General features: G+C 33.9%; 3 protein-coding genes across 5 annotated transcripts; 2 read left to right on the top strand and 1 right to left on the bottom strand.

The window, feature by feature from the left end:
• Positions 1–9669: 9669 nt before the first annotated feature.
• Positions 9670–14606, top strand: LOC107915073 (probable serine incorporator). The gene is made up of 13 exons (XM_016844188.2): positions 9670–9956; positions 10157–10392; positions 10693–10769; positions 10872–11031; positions 11136–11160; positions 11404–11493; positions 12209–12380; positions 12755–12828; positions 13299–13368; positions 13472–13543; positions 13653–13786; positions 13872–13945; positions 14015–14606. The coding sequence occupies exons 2-13, from the start codon at positions 10158–10160 to the stop codon at positions 14107–14109; spliced, it is 1278 nt and encodes a 425-aa protein (XP_016699677.1). The 5' UTR covers positions 9670–9956; position 10157; the 3' UTR covers positions 14110–14606.
• A 2160-nt stretch (positions 14607–16766) lies between these two features.
• Positions 16767–19554, bottom strand: LOC121208368 (hydroxyethylthiazole kinase). 3 transcript variants are annotated; one of them, XM_041078930.1, is made up of 2 exons: positions 18425–19554; positions 16767–17899 (listed from the first exon to the last, which is right to left on the bottom strand). In XM_041078930.1, exon 1 carries the CDS (start codon positions 19248–19250, stop codon positions 18426–18428), a length of 825 nt encoding a protein of 274 aa, XP_040934864.1. In that variant the 5' UTR covers positions 19251–19554; the 3' UTR covers positions 16767–17899; position 18425. The 3 variants fall into 3 exon arrangements, with proteins under 3 accessions (XP_040934864.1, XP_040934866.1, XP_040934865.1); XM_041078932.1 differs by having other exon boundaries at positions 16767–17914; XM_041078931.1 differs by having other exon boundaries at positions 16767–17923.
• On the top strand, positions 17227–18092 carry LOC107915072 (dirigent protein 16). The gene has a single exon (XM_016844187.2). It carries the CDS (start codon positions 17227–17229, stop codon positions 17962–17964), a length of 738 nt encoding a protein of 245 aa, XP_016699676.2. The 3' UTR covers positions 17965–18092.
• Positions 19555–20866: the final 1312 nt, after the last annotated feature.

Consider the following 20866-nt stretch of genomic DNA (forward strand, 5'->3'; position numbering starts at 1 on the left):
GAATCCAATTGAGTGATGCGACAGTTCAGGTTTATGCAAACTATTTCGCCGCCACCCCAAAACATCAGAACACTGTACAATGGTCAACTTGCGGTGGAGAACCAACAAAGATTGGCCTAAATTTCACAATGAATGTATCAACATTTGGGAGCATAGGTATAATTTCATACCTATTCACGAGCCAATTATTGCTCGAGAATTGGCCACCACTTTGAAGTACATGTCATGCTCTAAACACCACGACAAGCCATATCTACTACTGAAGGAGGAAAAGGGTAGGCAAAGTCACAAGAGGAGGCCACGACAACCACATCGGAATCTAAGTTCTAAAGCAAGTGTCGAGACGGGTTTATCATCGACTCCAACCCAACAAGAGGCACCAATGGTTGCACCACCCCTCGATCAGTATGGCTCGACTTATTCTAGTGTTTTGACTAACCTCATTTTTTTTACACAAACACCACACTATACACCACCATACCTTGCTTCAACACCTTCTACAAGTATGTTTTTTGCACCACCACCGTCTCTAGTATATTACACCTAATGTCGATGGCAACACCAATATATCCACCACCTCCGACAAATCCACCATATTATCCTCAACTGATGTATGCGACACCATACATTTATATACCAATAGTGTCGGAAACACCCCCAACATCATTGTTCTACCAAGGTGACTCATCTTTGCAACCACATGTTCGTAGAATGGAGGACACACTATAGAAACCTAAGACGACACCACACTCAACCACAGATGAAGGGGATCAACATGAACATGATGGTTGAGGTGAAAACGAAGAATAAGAAGAGGATTCGTAACCCCAACTTGTACGAAGAAGAAATATGTCTTGCAACCAACATCCATCGGGTTGTGGCACACATTCGGCCCGACAATGCCGATGATTTTTTTCCAGCCTTTTCATGTAAATCATAATTGTTAAGCTAAGTTTTATTTGATAAATTTTAACTGATATTAAAAATGTAATGTTCTTAAATAAATATTGTTTTTGAATCAAAATTGATAAATTTTAAGTGACAATTTGTTTGAAATAGTTGTAAGAGATAAGCTTTTAAATCTATCTTCCAAGCACTTAGAAAATTGTCTATAAAAATGAATAAATGAATAAATTGTCTATACAAAATGAATAAATTGTCTATAAAAATTAATAAATTGTCTATAAAAAATGAATAAATTTGTTAACGAGGTATTGTCCCCAATGTATCCTCCAAGTGTGGACATGTTGGCCTAGCATGTCTAGGTTCCTACAATAACTACATAACTTCGGTTGGTCTATCTCTCCCAGATATCCATATTATTGCGTATCCGAGTAGAATTCGATAGGCCTTTTCAGTTGCAATGCAACAAAATATTTGGTAATAACTAGAATAGTGCACTCGATACAGACGATCACATACGTTCATCTGGGACCAGTAAGAATTCAGATTTTTACACATTATACATGTGTTCTAGTTTGTAACTCCGTCTAAACTGAGGTATATATAGCAATTGCGTGTGCGCATGGATAACGAAGTATGTCGAATCTCCCACAGTCGCAGGTTCATCGTATTTGGTTTACATGGTTCGCTTACCCAGAAATACCTTGATCGAGTCTATCAAACTCCGCAACCTGAAATGATAGGTTTGGATGCGAGTGACATACTACAGACATAAAGTTTTCTTGTTCTGCATTGTCTCTAATTTCTTTCATCAATCCTTGTACCAAACGTGATCGCCCTTTATCTATCCATCATATTTTTCCATTCACTTTGAAAATAATACCACCAAGCGGAAATATGTTTCTTTCACGATCGAGATTACTGAAAAATGACATTTCCTCTTCAATACGAAATTGATGTAATCCGTTAGGTTCATTGTCATGTGCTCATATCATAAACCCCATAGTATGATTGAGTCCACTAGTCAAGGGTATGTTAGCGAGGTACGTCGCACCTCAGTCGTTAATGGCTCACAAGTTCTCTAACATTTCATGAAAACAATGTTGCAAGAACTTGTACCCTGTCAAAGAAAATAAAAAGTTTATCCATGAATAAACTAACATTGCCAAGCGATTAAAATATGATAGTTGAAATATTGGGGAATACTGATTGTCTTCTCCCTTACCCTCTCGTGAACGGGGGAGAGGAATCAACAATAAAACAACAAATATATACACTAACGTGTGGTGTCTATAAGTGTGAAAGGTCAATTGTAATATAATTGTACAACGGGGTACGGAGTACTCCTAGGAACGAACCTAAGATAGTCAACAACTGAGCAAATTCTAGCTATAAGCATGCAAAATAAAGATTTTAACTAACTAATTGCTAAACACTATAGTACGGTAGGTCATAAAATCAAGATTAATTATGCTAATTTACCAACTAATTAACGTAATGACTAAATTGTAAAATATGCAAAGTTATTAAATTAACCAATTAATGACAAGTGATAGTTGATTGATTTTGATGTGGTTCATTAATATTTGAATTAGGATATAAATTGCTTAAAACTCTTAAAGTGGTTATGTTTTACCTCTTGGTCTCAACTTTACCAAATTAGACAAACTCATTCGGTTGATCTCTCAATCTCATTGGCTAACCCAAGACTAACGAATTGATGTTCAACAAGATTACCTCTTGGCCTCACTTGCCTAGATATTCCCTTAGGAGCATAAATCCAAATTTTTTAGGTTTATTCAATTTAATCCAATTTATTACAACTTAGTCCTTCATCTAAAAATCAACTTACCTACATCTCCATTAACGAACCCCCTTAGAGTTTAGTTACCTTTACTAAAAACTATGCTAATGAATATAAGAAAAGGAAATAGTAGTCATTAACATGAAGCTCAAGAAAATTGTGAAAGTTTAGGTTTTTAATCCAGAAAACTTAAAAGCAAAATAAAGATGAGTATTTAACAGTAAAATCAAGAACAAGAAACATAAAAAGGTAAAGTTTTTAACAACTGAAACTAAAGGAAATTGAAATACATTAAATTAAAAGTTGAAATGTCATTACAAGCAAATGAAATTGACTAAATGTGGAAATAAACATTAGCTACAATGATAACTATCTTAACTAACTTAAAGAGAAGCAACAATAAGAAGAAAAATTGCAGAAAAATAAACTCTACAGCTAAGGAAGATTAAAAATAAGAAACCCTAGAAATGAAGAAAAAAAATCTAAGAGAAACTAAGCTAAACTAAACCTACAAGTGTGTATCTTCTCTCTTCAGCCAAAATTGGTTGTTTTTAGTAGCAAGATTTGACCCATTTTGTGACCAAAATGCCATTGAATGACCTTTATCTGATTGGTGCTTCAATTGGACAAAGACTATCCTTAACGTCAGTTTTTGTCCCATTTAGAATGTGGATGTCGTGATACCCAAGGTAGGATATCGCGATACCATAATCAATATTGAAATGAGGTACTCCTTGGAAGGTAGATATCACGATACCCAAAGTGGATATCGCGATACCAAAGTAAGTGGTCTTCATCCCAAGTTTGTTGGAGCTATCGCAATTCCCATGCTCTGATATTATGATACCCTTTTCTTCGGTAATGTTTTTGCACAATTTTGGGCCACCGTTAAGTACTTACAACACTCAATCAAACGTCAGGGCCCTCAATGGCATAATTGGCCAATTTGGGTATCAAAACAAGTAAAAAGATGCATTTACACTTATTAAATTTGAAATATATAACCTACACTAAACTATGAAAAAGACGTTAATTTACCCAAAAACAAGCTCCTTGAGTATAACGAGGAAGCCTAATTTAACATATCAAATTACTGCAGATCAAATACATACCCATGTTAATGACTTGTGTCCATTGATTATCTGTATAGTGTTGTCTGTGGTAGTTAGCAACTATATTTCTTGTATAATACTTATGGTTTGTGTTGTCCCAAAGGCTTCTATGTCATTCAATTGCAGTCAATATTTTGGGTTTCTTGTCAAAGATGGCATATATATCGGGTTGCAAGACAACATGTCTTCTCAAGTTAGATAGGAAGTAATCTTAATCATTTACCTTCTCTCCAAGAGCTACTGTAAAGGTTATTGGCAAGTTTTTTTTTATTACCATTCTGTGTAATAGCCAACAACAATCAATGCTCATACCTCCCATACAGGAAGGTGTTGTGGATTGGTACTAATGGCTTACAGTATTGAAATGCTTCTATGCATTACTCGAAAGTCCAGAAGAAATGATGTAAAATATTTTTCTCATGGACCAAATGACCGTAAAAGTACGCCAGCTCAATTTGAGATCCACGCCTTGTGGTACGATAGTGTGTAATCGAATTGACTATAAATATTGATAATTATAACCAACAAAGAAATCCTAAGACTCGCTTTTACCATAGGTAATATAATGTTCGAGATTATGTCCAAATCCAACTTCAAATCATCATGTGTCATACCTACAAAAACATGAGTATTTCAAAATCAGTAATTCAATATCATATATTAGGCCACTATACATTCAAATTGGACAATCTTGTCACGTATTTGTGACAACACAAGTATGCGCAACATTATATTTCTTGATTATCAAGAACCCCGTCTTCTTTCTCACATATTCCAAGATTTTCTATGGACATATACTATCACGCATTGCACACTTGGCCTTGAATTTCTCTAATAGGGATTTAATAATGTAGAACTTTACCCCGTGTTTTATGTTGTATCACTTTACTACAACGAGAAAAACATCTTTTGAGGAAAACTTCATCCCCACTTGTAAATCGCCTACATCTAATAATGAACTCACATGGCTCGGTCTTCTGTGAGGGGGTTCTAGGAACTCTAACCCACCTTCAACTAAGAGGTCCACGTTATGCATATGGGTCAGAGGTGAATATGCCCTAAAACATGTACTGGTTTCTCCATCATTGTTCGGACCTTCACCATTGGAACCACCATCTTTTGGTTCAGTTAAAACTGGCTTTGGTTTAGAAAATAATACAATTTTTGAACGATCAGACTTGAACCCCCGAATTAGATCATTATCAGATTTAATGCCCTATTCGATCTTAACCCTAATTACCTGTCTAGGGTTGATGTCCCTTCGTCAGTGCAGATTGTAGGGAGTACATCATCCCCTCTTGTATACCTATCATTACAATAAAAATCACTTGTGGATTGCCCAGCCCTAGAACTTGATGGCATACCCATATAAATGTTTCCGACATAGAACATCAATGTCTAGAAGTTGAAATAAAAAACACTAATAGAATATCATATCAGGGTAGTTTCGGTTACTAACGAACCTCGACTGGTGGATGTGTTGTGTGTCAAAGTTAAAATATTAAACTGAAATCGATGAACCTCTTCCCCATTGATAATTTCAGAATTTCATAATGAGAGCTTTGTAACAAAGCAGTGAACCCACTACACAACATTGTAGTTGGACTTTCATTTTCCTATTCGTTCAAGCATTAATTAGAATAGTTTTTGACCTCTGACCACATTCATCAATGTCGATAAACTCGTCATATAACTCAAGTATAAGTGATCTAGTAGCATTATGCGTCTAGACCATCGCCTCGATCGCCATTGGGCCTCTAACATTAAAGATTTCATATTTGATGGAGTCTACTGATGTTAAATATCTATACTTCAATGATGATTTTCTATTGCTTGGATTGCCCACTTTCCATCTAATTCTTCCCTGGAGCTTAAAAATTTGAATGTTTGGGTTGAAATTCAATTACATTGTGTAGGTAGATGAAAACAAGACCCCTATATTCGTGTCATGAATTTCATCGTCATAATAAACATCATTAACTGGTCCACTCATTTTCAACCAAATAACTTGTTTCACATGTTGAAAACCAAAACATTATGCAAAATTGTTGAGTACTAATCATCCATTAACAACAACAACGAAACTTACTTGATATAATTACGTGTTTTGCGTCGATTTGTGAAATTCAATTCTTTCACGTAAACAACCTTATCCTTACATAACTCTCCTTCTAGTGACAGCCTACTGAAAATTTTAGGTTGTAACATCTTTAGCAGAATAGCCACTCGCTTTATAGCAAATATTATCCTAAATATAGAACATAACTTGACATGGGTAGAACAATTTGGACATTACAATTCTAAGAGATTTTTTTTAAATGCATGTTGTTAGAAAAGTTTTAAAAATAAAAACTATAGATGTAGGCCAGGTTAGTTTGAAAATAATACCCCGAAATTCTCGAAATATCTAAAAAATAAGGACCGAGATTTTCAGGTTCTGGAAAATTTTTAGGTGGTGAAATTAGGAGGGGAAAACACCTTGCTAGGTGTGTGCTTTCAATGTATCTTTTTGCCACATCACTAAAGACACGTCTTAGAAAAATTATTTTCCCTCTCCCATTTTCAACCCCCTTTGAAAAGTTTCTAGAACTCGAGAATCTCGGTCCTCATTTTTCAGAAATCCTGAGAATCTCAAGATATTTTCAAATTAACAGAGGTACAATGTTATTTTCTTTCTCACTCGTTGCCCACCCGGTTGCCTATATAAATGGGGGTTTTTGCTTACCCTACTCCATCAACTCCCTCGACCACCTCCCCTCCCCCTTAAAATCTTTTCTACTCTATTGTTTATATTTTACTTTCAAGTGTTTAACTTTTTCGACGAACAAATTTATTTTTGTTTAAAGGAGACAATATGCTAGTTTTAAGATGTGTTTGAGTTCACGATTTCATCTACTGTGTCAGGGGGAACCATTACATTAGAAGCTTATAACATTGCAACTCAGGCTCCAAGTTCGGGGTGCTTATACAGTCACGGGTTGTAGTCTAACTACAAGTGATAGTTGACGGACATTAGTGTGTGATCATGGCTTGGAGTACGACTCAGGAGCCCACTTGAAGGTGGTTGAGCAGTCATGGGTTCAAGTTCTGCCTCATCAGAAGTGGATGCTTTGTAAGACTGATAAATAAGTTTGAGATCATAATTGTAAGGATAAATTCAGGGGCTTTCCTGTATAATCCGCTAATTATTTTTTCTCCGTCATCATTAAAGTTGGTATCGTCAACCTCCCTCTTGCCCGAAACTAGTGACAAAGTTGGGGGCAAGTGCACTGTGAGGGGTAAGCGACTGTTACATTAGAAAAAAGCTAGAGGGGGCAAGTGCACTGTGAGGGGTAAGCGACTGTTACATTAGAAAAAAGCTAGAGGTTATTTCGGGTCGAGAACGATTGCTATGATTAAATCAGTCATTAATAACTCAACTACTGTTGTCCTAACTCGACCTCCAACTTCTCTCCACAACCACCATCGCTCCCCCCTTGGCAGTGCTCTTGTATCCAACTTTGTTACTATTTTAGACAATAGGGAGGTTATGGAGCTTGCTTTTGGTGGTGACGGAGAAAAATTGTAACTTGGTTATACTGGAAAATCCCTAAATTTTTCCATACGATTATCATTTCAAACTTTTGTATCAGGTTTGCAAATCATCCTCTTCTAGTGAGGTGGAACTTAAACTCATGACCTCATAATCATTACCAGGTGGGCTCCCAAGTTATACTCCAAACCATGACCCCATATTAATATCTGTGAACTCAGAGCTTAATTTGCAATGTAATGGTCTTTTAAGGCAATGGTTCCATCCCGACACAAGAAAAGTAATGTATAAATCTTCCATCACTATCGCATCACCGTCAACTGAAATATACCTTTGAGCTTTCACAATTTCTACCTCAAACACAAACACAAATAAATCGGCCTCCCATTATTTCCACCCTAAAACCTACAACCCAAATAAACCCTTAAACCCTAACAAAACCCTAAAATCCATTTGCTACCTTAAAACTCTAAACCCTAAAAACTCTAATAAACCCTAATGAAACCTTTAAAACCCTAAACTTGATTAAAGAGAGGGGTGAAAATGCGTTAATCGTTTTCACCTTCTCTCTTTAAAATCAACCTATTCCAATAAATACACCATAAATCGGCCTATCCATTAACTTTTTAAAAAAAAATCAATCTTTTTGGCTAATTTAGCCTCTCATGAGAATTCATACGAGATATTACTTATTTTTATTTTTTTAAAAGAGAATTATAGTTTTATCCTAAAAAAAGCATTCGATAAGTATAAATTTAAAATTTTACGCATCATAGAAAATATTCATGTTTTCTCAACGTAAAATTAAATGTTACACAATTTTTTATTAATAGAATAATCCAATATGAATTATGATTAATAATAATAAGTGATACTCCCTCGTATAGTTGAAGGGCCCCTTTGGATGGGCGGTGTATTTACCTGCAGTTAATGTAAGAATAACGGTGGTGGTAAGATTAGATACTACAGCATGAGATAAAAAGAAAGTTAAATGCACCACACTAGAGGTAAATGCCCATCCAAAGGGGCTTGAAGTCAAAATCGGTGCAGAGGAATTGGACAAAGAAAGAAAAAGGTAAATATACTTGAAAGGTCACTTTATTTTAAGGACCTGATTAAATTAGTCCCTCTACAATTAAATTGATCAATTTAGTGTTTGTATTATTAAAAAAGAATCAATTAAGACTAATTTTGAATAGAGTTAACACTTGCTATTTAAAAAATATCATTTGTTGTTCAATGGAGTTAATATTTTTAAAGTTTTTGTAGTTCTTTAAATTAAATCCTTTGTTTGAAACTAAATTACGATTGAAACAAATAAATTTCAAGATATTTTTTCTAGTAAATGTTAACTGTGTTACAATTTGAACTTAATTTATTCTTTTAATAGTACAAAGACTAAATTGATCCATTTAATAATAGGACTAGTTTAATCTAGTCCCTATAATATAAAGAAATCCCAAATACTTTAACGAAAAGAAAAACTAAAGCATCGCATGTTAAGGAAAAACGTAGAAAGGAAGATTTTGCAAGGTTTAGTTGAGGTAATTTGTACAATGAAATATTTTATATTTAATAATTTTGAAGTTTTTATTTATTTTTATTTGTTTCGTATTTTTTAGTATCTAGTAATTATACTGAATCTCAATTAAATTTGAAATTAAATTGAGTTGAGTTGAATAGGGAGTAAAACTCTTCCAAATTATTTTTCTATCTAAAATAATTTAAATTCAAAATCTTTCTTAAGACACACCAAACTTCTTATCAGTTATTCAAGCTCAACATTAAATCACATGAATTCTATTAGCAATAGTTCTCATATTGGAGCTTGAATTTTTTTTGTCCAATTTAACAACTGTTCTTATATTAAGGTTTGAATTAGGCAATTATTTTTACATCGAGGTTAATTTTTTTCAAATTAGTCCCTAAATTTTGTAATTATTCTTACATTGGGGTAAAAATTTTTTATCTAATTTTTTTAATGAAATATTAAGGACTAACTTGAACTAAAAAAATCCAAACCTCAATATGAGAATAATTGTTAAATTCAGAGACTAATTTAAACTAAAATAAATTCAGCCCATAATATAAAAAAACTATAAAAATTTGAGATTAATTTAGAAAAAAAAAGTTTAAAACACTAAATTTATTCCAAATAATGCATTAATCTAAATAAAATGTAAGCAATAATTCTTTAAATATTTAAAAGTTTCAAAAACCATTAAATATAGCTTAAAATATTTCTGTTTAGGATAATATATAATCATTACACTATAAAGTGAACATGAAATTTAGGCTGAAAAGAAGCAACGGCTATATAGTTTGTAGCAGTAGGGTTTTCCTTTTTCTAAAAATGATAATATTATTTTTCCTTTAAAAAAGAAGACAATTTTCTTGGGTGCTTGGTGGTCTTCTTAATAGTTTTTTTTTTTTCTTCAAAAGAATGTTCTTAATAGTTTACTTTAACGTGTGACCAAGGAGATTTTTTTTGGTCGGATTTTCTTTTTTCTTTTCAAACCAAGGAAATTCATTGTACCTATATATTTATCAAGATTCAATGTGAAGCCTCGAATTGCATTCCAGCTATCTGGACCAGAAGCAAAAGGTTTCAAGTTGAACCCTCTTTTTTGTGTACTTTTACCGTATATTTCCTTCTTATTTTTCCTGCATTTCATGGTGTTTTTTTTGTGTTCGAAATTTGTTTTTTCTTTCTCTGAAAATACTGGTATTCTAGTTCTGTATGTGAATTATTGAAGACCATATATAATGAAGTTATTAACAGCAATGTAATGCTGGAATTGGCAGAATGAGTGGGTCTGGTGCAGCAGTTGAAGCTACTGTGATACAAGTAAGTTTAAGCAACTCTGAGCTTGTTCAGCGAGTGGAGGCATCATTTGACGCAATGAACAATGTAGATTGTTCTGAAGAAAAGAAGAAATCACTCCGAGCCAGATACCTTTATGGCATCATCTTCTTGATTACTAATCTTACCGCCTGGTTCATTCGTGATTATGGCCACACTATTTTCCCTCCACTGTACTGTGAGTCAAATAGTCCTTTCTGTCCTCCAAAAACTTTCTAGGATTTTGTTCACAACTTTAACTTTTTGTTTCTAACTCTACCCTCTGTTGATTCATTGCTCTATTAGCTAGATCTTGATTATAGCAGCTCATCATCTCACTTAGATTCAACTTTTTGGTCTCAAATTATTGTCTCTGTATTTGTATGTGCTATTGCTGAAGAAGAAACTTGTTATGAGTACGGTTGGAAAATATTAATATAATTACATGTTCAATGTTACTTCTCCATAATTTTATGTGGCAAACATTACTTTTATACAGATAAAAAAGCTTGTGGAGTCCGTGGAAGTGATTGTTTTCAAACATTAGGAGTTCTCCGTGTGAGTTTAGGGTGTTTTGTATCTTTTTATAAACACTTCTTTATCCTTTTATTATTATTCATTCCTTCGATTCTTTACTTTACAATCTTTGAAACCTGAGTTCCTTGACAAAGAAGTCAGATATTTTTCCTTCTCATGTTTCTTACTACATTTAGCACAAGAAAACTGTATGAAGCTTGCAGTAAATGGCACTCAGGATGGTGGGCACTAAAGTTTTTCCTATTGGTTGTGTCAATGGTGGTTCCATTCTTCCTTCCTCCAGGTTTTATTCAGATATATGGTATGTTTGCTTTGTATGCCAAATCTAAGAACTTGAAACTGTAAGCATGCTAATATGACTACCATGATACCATGAATTAAGGAGCTTATTTTCTCTTCTTGCAGGAGAAGTTGCTCGTATTGGTGCAGGGTATTCTCTTTGTACTTTCAACTTTAGTTTAAGTGCTTATAATTTTCTGAAATTACCCCCAACTTTATTCTTCTTTGCATCCTATATTACAGTTTAAGTTTCAATATACTTGTTATAGTTTCATGCTTGCTTCTCTTAATCAATTAAAGAATGCCACATATCATGTAGTGTATCATTCATTTTTTGCTGCAAAATAATATGCCAATCAGATTAAATATGTTGTTTTCCGCTCATATGATTCAGGATTTTTCTCCTTCTGCAACTTGTAAGCGTGATCGAGTTTATCAGATGGTGGAATAAATATTGGGCATCTGATGAGCAAAGTAAACAAAGGTATTTTCCCCATTCTTGAGGTTATATATCATTCAGATTAGGAAGTTTCTCTCTTATCACAAATTCTTCATATCCTTAATATCATCTGTTTCCCAAGACTAGTGTATGATAGGTAAAACAGAAGTATATAGGTGTGTTATATTATACACATCAGTTGTGTCCTTCGAAGAATGGTAAGTATTTCTGCCTCCAAAAGAAACAGGGAAATGTCTGTCTATAGTATACTTTTTCTAGAGAATAAGAGAAGGAATGAAAGAGGAAAGACAAATTTTCATGATGATTTCAAACACTTCCCATGGAGTTGTTCAAAAAGTCATTTAATTGCGCATCTGTTAGTTTGGTGATGAGGGATGGAAGTGCGCAGTCGATACAATGATTATACCATTTATCCTCTTTTCAGATGGTCCGCTGAATATCAAAGTAGAAAAGAGTTTTTACAGAATGATATTGCTTTTTCTGAATGCCTATCCGGATAAAACATCCTACATGAACCTTCATGACTTGCTGCAAAAGTGTATGTGTATTTTGGAGATGGTACCCTTAGATCTGAAGTGAGCTATGGATGGAGGTCAAGAGACATTAAAAGCTTTATCCTATCAAGTTATTAGAATTATATTACATAATTTGTGGATTTGAAAGCCTTTTTGGCCTTTCTGATTTCCATAAAGTTGAGTAAGTATTTTCTGACGAATCACTGTCTTCTTTTCATTCGCAGCTGCACCATTGCATTATTTACCTCAACAGTTTTTTACGTTGCTTCCACCTGTGGAATTGTGTCCATGTACTATTTTTATGCCCCAAGACCATCATGTTCTCTCAACATATTCTTCATTACATGGACTGCTATTCTGCTCATAGTGATGATGGCTATGTCCTTGCATTCAAAGGTATGATTCTCAAGAAATGAGTTTCTTTGAAATACCATTCATTGCTACATGAGTATTTTTTCTGCACTTCTTTCTGATGATACAGGCAATATAACCTCTGTTGAGACAGGGGAAGAAATGACTAGCATCACATATTTGCAGTCATCAAGATGATGATCTTTATCATGAAACAAATATGACTCTGAAACATCATTACCATGATGTTTTGGCTTTTATTCACCTTCATTATAGCATGAATCATCATCCACTACCTATACTGACATGAAACATTCAAACCTACTAAATATGATTGCTATGGACTTTTGCATTATTTTCCTGTGCTAAAGATTCAATTCATCTAAAATGAGTACCGCCATTGCATGTGCGTAATGCAGGTTAATCGAGGTCTTTTATCTTCAGGAATTATGGCTGCTTATGTTGTTTTCCTCTGCTGGTCTGCTATTAGAAGGTTAGGAATTTCTCACCAGCGGCAATTCCATGCATTTCTCACTTCAAAGTTTTACATGGTGCATTAATATAACTCCGATGAAATCCATATATTGATTGTGGGCCCTACTTTTGTTTTAACTTTTAATTGTTAGATTTGTGTTGACATTTAAGATCAAGCACTCAAAAGGTAACAAGAAGAAGAGTAATTGCATAGTATATGCTTGATTAAAATGTCATGTGAAGGCTAAACTTTACCTGCAATTTTTGAATTTGGTTTAAATGTAGTAGTATCCTGCAAATTTAATGCATCTTCTGAAGTGTTCTCTATATGTTTTACTACATTATGATGCTTTGTTTTTTTTTTCTTTTCCCATTTAGTATCCAATTTATGTTATTGCTGAATATTAAAGGAGCAAATCACTCAGTTTCATTGTTTGAGCTTGAGGGTCAATTACTTGTATCATAATGTTTCACCTCATGTGTTTTCAGTGAACCAGCTGATGAGAAATGCAATGTACAAAAGCCAAAAAATGGACATGGTGATTGGACCACCATACTTGTAAGAGTTGCCAATTCATGGTTTCTGCAATTTTAATCTTCTAGTCGAACTTGCAAGCAACTTTTGTCTCTCCAAATTGATGGAATAGGTGCATCATTTTCAGGGGTTCCTGATTGCTATAGGTGCTATTGTCATGGCAACCTTTTCAACGGGGATTGATTCAAAATCATTTCAGGTAAATAATTACTCCATTAACTTTCTGAAGATTGGTGTTTCCAATTTCCATATAATTTTGGTAGTCGTGTTCTGATAAGAAATACTTAACAACTCTTACGGTTTTCCAGTTTCGCAAAGATGAGGTGAAAGCCGAGGATGATATCCGTTATAACTACGGGTTTTTCCACATCATATTCTCCTTGGGAGCCACGTACTTTGCCATGTTATTCATCAGTTGGAACCTGGAAAACTCTGCAAGCGAGTGAGTAATATATATTAATTTTCACAGTTTTTGTAAGAGTATTTTTCTAGTGTATATATGCTTCTACTCACTTTGCAACAATCAGATGGAGCATGGATGTTGGGTGGACAAGCACTTGGGTGAAAATCATCAACGAGTGGTTTGCAGCCAGCATCTACAGTAAGTGAATCCCTGTTATGCAATTCTTTTGGAATTTGCTTTAATATCTTCTTTTCTTTTAATATGCAGTGTGGAAGTTGATTGCCCCAGTTGTGAAGCAACAACCTAAAGTGATGAACAATGAGGAGTCGGTGCAGCAGATAAATAACTCAAACTCGCCATGATTTTGTTTTGCTGATGAAATTTTATCACATCTTTATTGTTTATTTCTTTATTCTTTCCCCCACTTCTTTTTTTGGCTGGTTTTAGTTGTCCAACTTGTGCCTTTAAACTACGTAAAATACAAGCAAATATCCAGAAATCTATACCATTAGTATATCGAGAATGGGTGGCTTTGAATTGTGATTAATGACACAAACTAGCCTCATCCCTCGGCTTAGCTGGTTGTCTTAGAAACTGAGTTTCATCTTTGGCGAGCCATTTGCCAAATAATGCCTACGGAAACCAATGATAAATTTTCTCTCTACTATCCATAGACTGTTTGATTTAGGGATAGTTTAGTGGGGATTTTCTAAAGAGTGGAAATCGTGAATTAAGATTCAAGTATTTAGAAATGGGTCAAAAAAGATATTTGAAACGTAATCTTTTTAAACTTGATATTGTATAGAATTTAAATGGTATTTTTATTCATATATGAAAGATTAATCTTAATAATGATTAACCAATTTGCCTCCCTTCTTGGTGGTTATTGATCCTAACAAATTATTAATAAATAATGGACAACATATTTGTGCTTTAATATTTTTAAAATTAATTATTCAATTATTTTTTAAAGTAAAATATTAATTATTTTTATTATAATTAAAATCAGAGTCCTTATTAATGTGGAATTTCTTAAGTGATTGTTTTTATTGAATTAATCTTTTGACTAATTTTTCCCTTTTTTATATTTAAATTAAATTAAATTATTTATTAAAATAAAATATTAATAGAGTTAACCACATATTTTTCCTATAAACTTTTTTAACCAGTTATTTAGTCATTGTTTTTAGTGAAAGAAATAGTAATTATTTTTCTTAACATTAAAATTAAAGTCTAAAATTTCTTAATTAGTTATTTTTATGAAATTAAATATTGAATAATATTTTTTTATTAATTTATTATATTTACATTGATAAAATAAATTAATTTTGATAATTTTTAATTTAATCATTCTCCATTGTATTTAATTTATGAGATATATATCTTTTAAAATATTACTTAATCATGTTGATTGATTTGTTTTTTTCTCAAAAATCGTTTTAAAACTTTGTTTGTGCAATCTATTACACTGTTTTTTTTTTTTTTGGCTGGAATATAATTGGTTGCAAAAACCATTGTTTTCCCTTCTGTTCACTCTAGCGGCAGAAGTGAAGATCAGAACCCTAATCTGAAAACTCATTAATAAAATGGACCTTTTGGGCCTCAAAAATAAAATGGGCCTAAACATGATTTGAGCTTTCAAATGAATTTAAGAATAATTTAGACTTGAATTGGACTTAAAACAATTTGGGCCTAAAACTGAATTTAAAATTAATTTGGGCTTTAACCCAAATATCTTAAACCATGTATGATTTGGAGAATAAATAGGCCTGCTCTATGGAAAATAAAACATTTTTAAAAGAAAATAATTTTATTTTTATAAAATTTAAAAAAAACCAAAATAGCGATTTTATTTAAATAAAATAAATTTGATTTTTTTTGGATATCCAAATATCCACCCCTCATGCCAAATTCTCAAAGAATTAAATCAAAGAAATTTAGAAATAATTTAAAATTAAATGAAAAAAATAAAATTTTAATTTAATTCAATTTAAAACCCTTAAACTTTGTGGATGGAATTCGGTCAAAAATTAAATTGATAATATTTCGTAGCCTTCAAAGCCCAATCAAGATATGGAATTGGACTCATTTTCACCTAAAATCCACATCAAAATGTCAAGTATTTTGGCACTTTGTTTCTTAAGCGCTTTGTTTGACTAACTAATTAATCAAAACTCTTAAACCTCATTTCTTTTAGCAACATCATACCATTACTTAATTCAGGTCAACAGCTATCATCACTGTAGCAGCTCACCCGGATGAATCTTATATATTTATATATTATTATCATCTCAATTTTTTTATTAAAATTATGATTAATTAATTATTTGAATATATGATATCTTTTTTATGAATTTTTTTTAATCATTGAAATGATAATTTTTTATTTTTTAATTAAAGATAATTTCTTTAAATAAGAAATGGTTCAAAATTTTATAAAATATTTTATGCTATTAAATATTTCTAATATTAAATACATTATTTTTCAATATTTACTAAGTTGATTATCAAAAAAAAATTGTATTTTCCTTCACATGTAACGTACTAAAGGTTAATAAGTGTTTTGCGTTACTATAAATAAGTGGGGTAAAAATTTGAATATTAAAAATAATTGTTTATTTTATCAACAATATATGTTTAAAATAATAAAATATTAAACATGTGAGAATAATAAAGAGTTTTGAGGGGATAATACTAAAATTATTTCGTTCAGAAAGGCCACATTTTAAAAGCCAAAAGTACAAAGATTGCTTTTGGTTTGATTTATCAAACAATGATTTTACTGCAGAAATCAGAATGTTTTATGTTAATAAGAAGGTTAGTTGTCGTGATAATGGGGTTTTAAGCCGACCACCAGTGGCACCGCTCAGGCCTTGCCGCGGGCACATGTGTATCTACAACGGAAAACTTCAAATCTCATTAACAGCCAATGATTAGTCTAAGCATTGGCTGCAACAAGCAAGTCAAGTACCATCCAACCACTCCACCCTGTACGACCTCCTATTTTCCACCAAATCCATGAGATGATAGACGATGCATTCCACTACTAATTTATATGCACTTGACTCTTTCCAAAATTTGAAGTTTGGGATGTCAATTTTAACCTGAAGTTAAAAATCAAAACTTGCCTACCAATAGAAGCTACAAGGCTACAACTTCCTTCTTATAGTTACCCATTCTTAACTGGAAATACTATAGTATTCTCTATGTTGAATGAGTTTTGAGATTCGAATCGTAATTCATCTATCTCCTTCATCCATAATAATAAATAAAAGAAAACACTCTCCCCATGACTAATGTAACACCACCAACTTCACCACCTCAAAATCCTTCCAACGACTCCATAGCTGATGCTATCCTCTCTTGACTCTGAGTCTCTATTTAAAGAGGAAGCTTCATGATGTCTAGCATGCTAATCTCAAAAGGCTACAGATCAGCTATTCATTAGAAAACCAAAGACATTCAGAAAACATCACGAAATGTCCAAGCGACTAGCCTCAGGTTGCATTACAATGCTGATTGCTGCTGTCTACGTGGTAACATGTTTTGCAGCAGTTAACCCCGCAGAAGAGCTCATCCTTGAGTTCTACATGCATGATATCCTAGGAGGAAGTAGCCCCACAGCTCGACCAATAACTGGCTTACTTGGAAACATCTACAGTGGTCAGGTACCTTTTGCTAAACCAGTGGGATTCCTGCCCCCAGATGGTGGACTTGCAATCCCCAATGCCAACGGTGCTATTCCTACTGTCAATGGCATCACTGGCCTCCCTTTAGGAACTGGCTTAGCTGGTACAGCTTTTTCCGGCAATCCAAACCAAAATGGCAACCCTCAGATCCCTCTAGGACCAGATGGCTTGGGACTTGGCTTTGGAACAATCACCGTCATCGATGACATACTCACTGCCAGCCCCGACTTAGGGTCACAGCCAATAGGGAAAGCTCAAGGAGTTTATGTAGCCAGTTCAGCAGATGGAACAACCCAAATGATGGCATTCACAGCTATGATCGAAGGCGGAGAATACAACGACAACCTCAACTTCTACGGAGTTTACAAGATCGGAAGCGCCATGTCACATGTATCAGTCACTGGTGGAACCGGCAAGTTTAAGAATGCTTGTGGAATTGCTGAGGTTCGACCACTTATACCACCTGGCCAACATGTCACTGATGGCGCTGAGACATTGCTCAGGATCACTGTCCATCTTAAATACTAAAACTTGTCTTCCAAATTATTTCTGTGCTTGGTTGTGTGAAAATCAACATGGTCATGCATCTTCAATTTAACAATTTTAAAGATTTCTCCTTAAACTTCAATTTACAACCGTACGAAAATTTACGATCAGAACCACTAGTTATAATAGTACAACATTGAATAACTAATTTAAATTAAACTTTTTGACAACTCTACCAACAAAAAGGAGAATCTTAACAAATTCATACATAATACCCCTTCCATTCACGTACTTAGATATGGCGATGGTAATTATGAAAAATCATGCAACATATTTTAAATTTTTTACATTGGATTGAAGCAATTAAGTTTTAATTTATTTAAATAAAATAGTAACATAAATTTCGTTAATTAATATTATTGTATTGAATTTGACTATTAGAATAATCTGAATTTTGCCACTCTAAGCTCTACAAAAGAAAAGGCATCAATAGTAGACTTACTTTATATGGCAGTGATTTTAACACCAGAAATTACAGCAGTTTGATCAAGTCCGTGAAGAGAATCAATCAAGTACGTCCGCAACGAAGCCGGGCCTCTCGCCGTCTCCATCCCCAGCTCTCCGGCGACGCCAAAAACGGCCAACGCAGAAGCTGTTGTTTCCATAGCATGCGACGGATCAATCGCGACAAAAGCGGCGATCAAGGCGGTGAAAGCGCATCCCGTGGCAGTGATCTTTTGCATCATCGGCACGCCGTTTCGAGCTCCGACGATTCGATTCCCATCGGTGACAAAATCGACTGCCCCCAACACCGCCACCACGGCACCGCTGGAATTAGCCAAGGATTTGGCGGCTTCGACGGCGTCTGTTGAATCGTGAGAACTATCTACGCCTTTGGTGGAAGCAAAGGAAGCTTTAGCCAAGGCAATGATTTCGGAGGCGTTGCCTCTGATAACGGTAGGCTTAAGCGAGATAAGATCCAAACACGCCTTCAACCGAAAACGGGAGGCACCGGCAGCGACAGGGTCGAGGACCCAGGGTTTATTCAACTTGGAAGCCAACTGGGCGGCGAGTTCCATAGCCGGTAACCAGTTGTCGGAGAGAGTTCCTACGTTGATGTAGAGAGCGTTGACTTGAGGGGTGAAATCTGGGGATTCGTTGGGAGAATGGAGCATGGCAGGAGAGGCACCTGCGGATAAGAGAGTGTTGGCCGTTAGATCCATGGAGACAAAGTTAGTGATGCACTGGATTAACGGTGATAGAGAGCGGACTGAGCTGAGGTAGGTCCACGCCTTTGCACCCCACTCTCTCTGTTCGCCGTCTTCCATTTCTGTCTTCTGTGATGGAGAAATTTATTGTTTTTCTATCTATAAAAGACTCGCTTGATTCTTTAGTTCAGCCGATTTCTCACTTATTTCCATTTTCTAAATTGGATATTATAACTCTAACTTTAATCTTAATAACAAAACATTCATTCATAACCTTTAAAAAAATAACAAATCAGTCTTCCTAATAATTTTTTATTAGAAACATTACTGAAAAGTAACATGACCCTTAACCAACTCCTTGCTATCATTAACTAGCCAGTTGGAGGGTTAGCTATCATTTAAACAGACCCATTTAAGAGCCCTTGTTGGGCAATAGAAGAAGAATAAAAAAAGAAATTGAGATGTTGATCGTGATTTCGATGTACTATTGTGGAAACCCAACCAATTTAAACTGTATGAAGTACGAGATGGGTTTCGAAATCATTGTCATTTTTTTACTTGATTTGATCCACCATTGATATCCCATTCATGAAATGTGTTATTCGATCTTCTGAAAAAAAGTTAGCACATTGAAGGATATAAGGAGGAGGGAGAGAAAAACATGATGTTTGGTGTTGTTATTTGTAATATTGTTGTTGTTGTCTAAATGAAAAATCTAACTTATGTGATAGCTGGTATTGTTGTTGTTGAAATGGAAAACCAACTTATATGACTGCTGGTATTGAGGTTGTTGAAATTGATCAATTCAATTTTTTTATAAATTGTTTGTTGTTTTAAATCGATTCTTTGCTTATTTAATAGATTCATTATTGTTTGAATTGATTCATTGTTGTTTAACTCGATTCAGACTCCAACATAAATTCACTATTAATATTCATTTGGTTCCTTATTAATACTTGCACCTTATTTGTTCCTTATCAATACTGAATTACACTATTAGCTACCACCAAAAAATCAACTCTAATAGACGTAAGATGGGCTTTCACTATAAGTTAGGTATGTTTATTGTTTTAAATTGATTCTTTACTTATTTGAATAGATTGTTTGTTGTTTTAAATCGATTATGTACATTCAAAAAATCAATTGCACAAAAACATACCACAATTCACCAATTGTCAATCAAATCATGTTCAAGCAGCATACAGTACTTAAAACAAAAAGATAAGATAATCACACAACCATAAAAAAATTGACTAAGGATGCAATTTTCTATGAATGCCCATTTTCTATGAATGTCCTTCTATATTTAAATTACACATTACCCCCAATGTGTGTAACCCAAACAAAAAACACAAAATAATCAAAATATACAATAAAAAGAAATAAAAAACACACATAAAAATGATTGAAATCCTCCATAATCAGGGAGACCCATATCACCACGGTAAAAGAACTTCAATGAGGTTCTCAAAACTTTGAATCAGTGTTTGTTCTTTATTTTCAAGACTACGACCTCTATATTCTATTAAAAACATTGCTTCCTTCTTATCTTTGATTGTCGAGACAGCCTTGTCACGATCCACTTCTCTTCAAAGTCTAACCAACTCTAAAACTCATTCCGAGGTACTATACCTTTAGGCAATATGAATTCAATGTTATATAAATTCATATTGTCTCAAAATGTAGTTCCCAAGTCGAAAGAAAAATACATGTGATCGTCAAGTACGTCAATCAGC

The sequence above is a fragment of the Gossypium hirsutum genome, chromosome A10 (genome assembly GCF_007990345.1).
Source record: "Gossypium hirsutum isolate 1008001.06 chromosome A10, Gossypium_hirsutum_v2.1, whole genome shotgun sequence".
NCBI classification, from domain to species: Eukaryota; Viridiplantae; Streptophyta; class Magnoliopsida; order Malvales; family Malvaceae; genus Gossypium; species Gossypium hirsutum.

Coding starts and splice junctions, on each gene's coding strand:
- LOC107915073 (XM_016844188.2), top strand. CDS start 10,158: ATGAGTGGGTCTGGTGCAGCAGTTGAAGCTACTGTGATACAAGTAAGT. Junction 13,369..13,471: donor GTGATTGGACCACCATACTT/GTAAGAGTTGCC, acceptor CATCATTTTCAG/GGGTTCCTGATTGCTATAGG. Junction 13,787..13,871: donor CTGGAAAACTCTGCAAGCGA/GTGAGTAATATA, acceptor TGCAACAATCAG/ATGGAGCATGGATGTTGGGT.
- LOC107915072 (XM_016844187.2), top strand. CDS start 17,227: ATGTCCAAGCGACTAGCCTCAGGTTGCATTACAATGCTGATTGCTGCT.
- LOC121208368 (XM_041078930.1), bottom strand. CDS start 19,250: ATGGAAGACGGCGAACAGAGAGAGTGGGGTGCAAAGGCGTGGACCTAC.